General features: G+C 37.8%; 1 protein-coding gene across 5 annotated transcripts in view; it reads right to left on the bottom strand.

Annotated features, from left to right (window-relative positions):
- The window catches only part of LOC124136721 (dedicator of cytokinesis protein 3-like), a 150,638-nt gene extending 144,074 nt beyond the window's left edge, over nt 1-6,564 (bottom strand). For all 5 annotated transcript variants that reach the window (XM_048396860.1, XM_048396862.1, XM_048396859.1 and 2 more), the window contains exon 1: nt 6,432-6,564. In XM_048396860.1, coding sequence (XP_048252817.1) covers nt 6,432-6,477 — 46 coding nt within the window. In that variant the 5' untranslated portion in view covers nt 6,478-6,564. The remainder of the gene's footprint in view (nt 1-6,431) is intronic.
- Between the last annotated feature and the right edge of the window lie 839 nt (nt 6,565-7,403).

A 7,403-nucleotide genomic window follows, 5' to 3' on the forward strand; every position in this document is an offset into this window, starting at 1 on the left:
TATAATAGTTATTTGATAAAAGATCATTTCAAATGCTTTTGACTACCTACACTATTGGCTTGACTTCTTAATTTTACCACTGGCTACCTGGAAAAAAATACTTATAACTTAAGCAAGAGATATCCGATGAATAACTTTTTAAAAAGCTCTCAAATCATGTAAATCAATAAAATAAAAAAAAATTGAAAGTTAATAGTTTGATATCCATTCCAGCATGGCAAAAGGCAAGCTAAAATGCTAAAGATGGCAAATATTTTCATGATGGAAATGAAAGCAGTAACAATGGCGATAAAAAATACATTTAATGTTGTTTCATCGGTTACATTGCTGACTTCATTATATTTTGCCACACTTTTTCAACATTTGACATTTCAGTTCTGGCTTCAGCACTTAACATCCTGCCTTATGGTCAAAGAATGAGTGACTGGGGTAACTGCAGTCTGAATGCCCTGTTACTTCTCATACACTTCGACATACCCCTAAAGGAACCAGCTGACACATAAGTCACAACAGTACTATTTATAGGTCATGGTAATTTGATAAAAGTCATGTACTTTCACTGTAATATGAAGTGTGTAAGAGCGTGATGTGACATGCACAAAAAACAAAAAGGTATTATTCAACCATGGGGACAGGAAAAACACATTAAACTGTCCATCACAATCAGCCCTGTGTCAACAGACTTAGGATGGAGTGTCTCCTTTGTGATAAAGTACATCATCACTTAAGTTCAACAACAATCAGGAATCAAAGTCAAAACCGGTTTCCAATTACAGTCCTAAAAGTTTTATAATGCCTGAAGAAGAAGAAGAGTTTACTACTCTAATGATGTTAAGCTTCGCCTACACACTGTCCATTGTTTTTCTGAAGTTGGGCCATACGATCAATCAATTAAAACTATTTGGGTCATCGTGACTATGGATATAATTCGCCAATGAACAAGATGAAAAAAGATCCCCCAAAGTTTGGTCACCTTGGTGACGACATCTTCGATTATCCAGTTTATTTTATTTCCATTCTAGTCTGATAAATACCTTGGGAGACTTTCACTACCTTAGCTTCATTCTCAAGTGAGGTCACTATCTAAATCAGTCCTGCCTCTAACAAGTTCATGAGCTGGACATTTGGCAATAGAGTTAACATGAATACATTGATCATGTTCACATGGTTAATGTAATTAAAACACTATGCTTGCTGCACTGAACTTGAAGCTATATCAGCTGATGGGCTACATCCATGCTGATGAAGATGATAATCATCATCATGAAAAGATTCAACACTGACGTTTTTATTCATAAGCATTAAAAAACATTAATAACAGTCAATCGATATAAATAAATTCAGTGAAAGTGTTTATTAAAAACATCCAAAATATTAATTAAAATATGTTGAAAACCATATTGGTGGATGAGTCTGTAAAAGTGTTTACAAAAACCTGGTGACACTTATCAACACTGCCAAGATAGGGTCAGCACTACATAACTGTACATATCAGAGACACGCCCAATCAAATTCGACCAATCAGAAGCATCATAGTTTACGAGTTGAAAACTGGTTTTGACTTTAACGTTGACATGAAACAGACATGTGCATCATTGAGACTGTTATAAATAGGGTTATCTTAAAATGAGTGGCGCAGATATATATATAGTACGAGAGCTGGTCAAAAAGTTCTGAGTCTGACAAACTTTCAAATATGGGCCATAACAAAGTGAACTTGTCAATGTAGTACATTGTTTGAATAGTTCATTGCAATTGTAATGCGTCTGTTGAGGCTGTTTGTATATTAGTGACAGCTAGTTGAACATGATAGCGGTCCTACTGGACATAGAAAAGGAAAAGAACAAGTACCAAGCAGTCATCAAGTCACAAGTGTACTGGGATAAATGCCCAACTCGACTTGCAAAGGCTGCTGTACGACAAGGTGGGTTTAAAGATCTTCCTCACCCTCCCTCCTCGCCAGACCTGGTACCAAGGGATTTCCACCTGTTTCCTAAACTGAAAGAACACCTTCGTGGAAATCGCTATGACGACAACAATGACCTCAAAGCTGCCGTGAATGGGTTTTTCAGGGTGGCTTCAGAAAACTTCTTCCTGACTAGAATTTAAAAAAGGTTCACTATCAATATGACAAGCATATTGAAAAGCAGGGAGATTGCGTTGAAAAATAAAATTAAAAACACTGTTATCATGGTTATAATTGTTGGTTTTGTTTGTTAGTCGTAGACCTTTTTGACCAGCCCTTGTATTCTAAATAGTGACTTGGGCAGTCAAACTGAGAGAAAAAAATACTTTGCTTAAAATTGCTTTTTTTATGGTTCTCATTTTCTTATAATCAGAGGCATTTTAACAATGCATTCAATGCAAAAAATATACAATTAAGCATTTAAGTCTCTTCCTCTGTGAGGTACACTTACCTCCACAAAGACATTAATTCTAACTATATAAAAGTATATTTACCATGTTTACATGACTTGTGAATATCATAAATCCAGTGTGAGATTATATGTTGACATTAACTGCAGACCTGTGGCTAAATATAGTCCTCTGATAAGGTCTAGACAAATCCCTGAGTGAATAACCAACCTTTGTGCTACATACAACCCAATACAACATGTTTTCTGCAGAGCTCCAGATAAGCTTTTGGTGTTGTGGGTATTTTACCCATGCATATTAAAATCATTGGGTATCAGTAATTCTATCTGGGTATTCAAATTTCTGTTACCCACTAGTTTTTACACATGTGGGTATTTAAGTAAAATATCTAAAAACACTATTCATCTAGTCCCTGCAAACTGGTGTTGTGTGGGTTGAGAGCTTTATAGGACTCAAAAATACCGTGATACTTCCACAAGAAAGTGTGATGGCAAATAATCATGATGTAACTGTCATCGTGGAGTTTGGCAAGGTTGACGGAATGCCCGTTTATAATTTCAAAATATGTTGCTGATTTGCTAATCGAATACGCAGGGTTACTTACAATATTTTGATGACACGCACAAGTTATATTTTTGTAGCGTATCTGCAATGTTCGTTGCGTATTTCATACGCTTGGATTTTATTTGACTGCATATTTCTGCATTTCTGATGCGTATTTTACGCAGATAAGCAGCTTATCTCGAGCTCTGTTTCTGTGATGGCATTAAGTTATAAGGACAGCATATAGACAAGGGAATCCTATCACTCTGGACAAACTTTTGTGGGTTAGGGTTTACAGACTTCGATAGTAAAATATTTGTACAGGGTTTTTATAATCCAACTTAAATGTTTGATTTTGTGATATGTGATGTGGCGTTGTGTGCATGAATTCCATAAGACAGAAGTGGTAGATATGACGGACACTTTTAATTATTTGTAAACCTAAAAAAACTCAGTCCAATTGCCTGATGTCCATGCATTATTGTTTTCATAGAAACTCATTGTGCACTGTTCAAATTTGAACTGTCAAATGAAATCATACCCATGATCAAAGACGTATATACGTCTTTGCCATGATAAATCAACAGATCAGAGTCCCTTGTCAACACATATTCTACCATGAATTTGGAATTTACCCGATTCTGATTGGTCAATCAGAGGCTATTAAATCACAATAAACCCCCTCTGATTGAAACAGCTGGTTTGACGGCCGCATCACCGCGGAGCTAATATTCATATAATAGTACTATTTTCAGTCATTGTCGGTAGGCATATTTAAATAATTATCTCTACAATTACAGGTTACAAAATGCACAGATGCGGTTACTACAATATTCAAAGGATGTGTGGCAATACATTTCGTGCAGAAAAACACGACAGAAATCAACAAAGGGAATGTATGTACATTTTGGAGACAACAGAGAGCTTGGAATTTTGGTGCTTTTCTATATACGACTGTGACGTCATATCTTTTGCGTCACAATGAGCGATATGACGTCATAATGGTGACGCGCGATGTAGAGCGAAAGCCTTGCAAAGCTTTCTTTGTTTTCTTTAGGGATGCCCACCTCATGTTAGCTTACCAAGTTGCCGTGCTTATATGCTTTCAATGCCTGTCATATGTTCGAGTGAAGTATTACCGTGTAAACAAACTGCTTGAGTATATACGGCACCATATTTTGTTCGGTGATTCCGTAATTCAGATCGATAACCCACTCTGAACTCAACCCATGCCGCTTCACTCAGTATAAAGAGTTCGCGTTTTATTTAGTCATGGTAGAATGGAGATAAACATACTGTGTTTTCAATGCAGAGCTAGGTTACCTGTAAATTTAACCGCGCTAAATTTAACATTTGAAACCTCACGCTGCACGTTCGGTTCGTAATTCAATTTAGCGTGGTTAAATCTACAGGTAACCTAGCTCTACATTGAAAACACAGTATGTTTATCTCCTAATCGTCTGCACCTTTATTTATGCACTTCAACATTGATTATCTTGATTTGCTCATGTCATTTCAAGCTATGACAAACACTATTTTACTGACCATATACCAAGACGTGCTATCACCATTTCTTAAAAAATCTAAACACCATGTTTCCTATTTCAGCAGGACACGAGACTGGTTCATGTTGATTTTCTGAATTTATGAGCAGTGATGCCATTTTTCAGTTTTGGTGTTTCCATTCCATTTGCTCTCCGTGTGTGGAGGAGAGTGCTCAGCAACAATTTTATTTACACAAAGATTTTTGCCTGTGGATAGACAATCAAAACACTGGAAAGTATATAGCATTTATGTATTTCCTACAAAAGGCCTCCGTGAAAATCCGGGTTAGAATAGGTCTTCAGCAACCCATGCTTGTCATAAAAGGTGACTGTGCTTGTCATAAGAGGCGAGTAACAGGATCTGGTGCTCAGGCTCGCTGACTTGGTTGATGCATGTCGTTGTTTCCAAATTGCGTGGATCGATGCTCTTGATGTCCATCACTGAACTGTCTGGTCCTGACTCGATTATTTACAGACCACCGTCATATAGCTGGAATATTGCTGAGTGTGGCGTTAAACAACAAACTAATCCCACAAAGGCAAAAGCTTCAGTAAAGTGTTCCACACATCCTCATTCTCATGAGCATGCTCACTGGTTATTTATGTTTTTCTTTGGGTATTCAATATTTTTACTCTCTCTGGTCCAAGTGCAAAACTGGGTCCTCTGGAAGCACTCGTAAAATCTCCAAATCATCATCATCCCTTTGGTCCAGTCTATGGGGTACTTTGAACCAATGAATAGATATATTTCCAAATATTCCTGCTTAAACTCAGTTTCAAGTTACTTATAAATCACATCTGTTAATGGGCTGACCAAGTGTGTCACATGTCGCATATACTGAGGATGTCTATGTGAGTTTATACAAATGCAGACACACATCACGATACTTATTGTATCGTGATCAATGTGTCGTGATACATCTCATATCCTTGCTGTATCGTTTCACCCCTAAACATTTGGGGTGGTAGTGATTCTCTATAGCACAGTCGGTAATGCAGTGGGTAGGTAGACACTGTTAATGGCTGGCTTGTTTAGTTTTTATCCAGTGATTCATGACATGAAGATTTTTTGTTTCTTCCCGGAAATATGGTCAGGATTGTTGATGAGGTGTTGTAGTGAGGTGATGGTTGTTTTGTTTTGACTACACAAGACGTTGTTTTTGACATTATTAATATATCATTGTTAGAGTAATGCAAAATATAGAGTGCAAAAACTTTAAAAAAAACATGTCAAACATTAGCCAATCATTGGTCATTTTCTGCCTAAACATGATTAATCATGATTAAAAATACACAAAACTTGCATGATTAAATGACAGTCATAACCAAAATGATATCATCAAATTACTTATAACTAATGACATGGTGGCTTATTAAGATATCATGGGATATTTAGTTTCATGTATTGGATAGAGAAAACATCACTATCTCTGGCTAAAGATATAAGATGATGTTATTAGTATTTCAGTGTGAATATGTCACTACTGCACACCAACAAAATGTGAGCCTATACATACTCATAACATACTATGTACGATAAAGTTGAAATGGGAGTGATTCCTGTCTAGCGTCATCATTTCAATAAATATGTATACCGGCTTAGGCACAGGGTGTGATATATATTGTTATTCAGTAGCTTATCGTTCAACAGTGTTGATAGTGACAGTGTCATATGTCCACAGTGTCAAGTAATACTTCACGTTGTGTGTTTTTTCACGCTCTATCAGTGGAATACTTAACGTGTAAGACTATCATAATCACGAAGCAATATCACCAAAGTTCCTAAGAAATGTCGAAAGATATTGTCTGTAAACATACAACATACGGGTGTAACAAGTGGCAATGTATTGCCGTACGGAGTAGTGTGTCGCGGGAATGAACTGTCACTGTCAGCTGGCGAGACCGCCTCTCGCTTCGTCACTACGATCGGGTTGTAATAAAAACTTTATATGGTATGATTCCACTTACCGACACCGTATTTCCTTCTGGCCGCTTTCCACGAGAAATCCCCCATGACTGCGCTACCTTCCTATCAGCATAGTATCACTTCCTTGTTATGGTAGGCTTCGAGTGGAGCATGCTACCCGCCATTGTCAACATGTTTCTAAAAGTAGGAATCGGAAGCGAAATAGGATCAGATATCAAAACCGGGAAAAGACGCCACTTCAACTCATCGTCAGTTACCTGTGGTTCGTCGTTATCAGTTTGTTCATGATCAGCGATATGATTAGGCTATCATTTGTATTACGAATGTAAGCGGGAGGATCAACAGCAAAAGGACCATACTGTAAATTTTCTATCTCTGTTCAATACCTTTGCCAAGCAGGTGCGTGTTTTATTTAAAACCTGAATATGGGGGTGAACGGATGTTGTTTAGCCACAGTCGACACTATTCCAGTTATATCACGACGGCCCTGTTATTTTACTTCTCAAAAGAAGTTAAAGAACACCCGAGTTTTATAGTCATATGAAATAAATCGGGTGTACTTTAACATATATAATCGAGTCAAACCAGTGGTTGATAGTCTGAGCAACAACCCTCGGGGTCCGATAAACACGCGATGTGACCACCCGATACAACCAAAAGTTATACTGACTACACATATGACGTTGGTCGGGGAGTGGGTGAATGAGTGGGTGTTAACGCCAAATATATCACGGTGTGTCAGCTAAATGTGGGAGGAAAGCTCGAAGTGATGCAAGTCTTAGACGTTAGCACTTTTTTGAAACCCACGAGCACGGGTATGGTTCGAACAAACCTAGAAACACTATCATAGGTCACTGAGACGCAACTCTGCACAGCGAATTGCGGCGCCTTAGACGACTTGGCCACCCTTTTCCGTTGCGGATGTTCGGCAGCTTGACCCCTGTGAATATTTTTGAACTCGGTCCTGACCCAAACTGAAACACATGTAGCATATGGCGTCTCCATAGGCAAGA

Source organism: Haliotis rufescens, unplaced genomic scaffold, assembly GCF_023055435.1.
Source record: "Haliotis rufescens isolate VD_foot unplaced genomic scaffold, xgHalRufe1.0.p SCAF_16, whole genome shotgun sequence".
Lineage (NCBI taxonomy): Eukaryota > Metazoa > Mollusca > Gastropoda > Lepetellida > Haliotidae > Haliotis > Haliotis rufescens.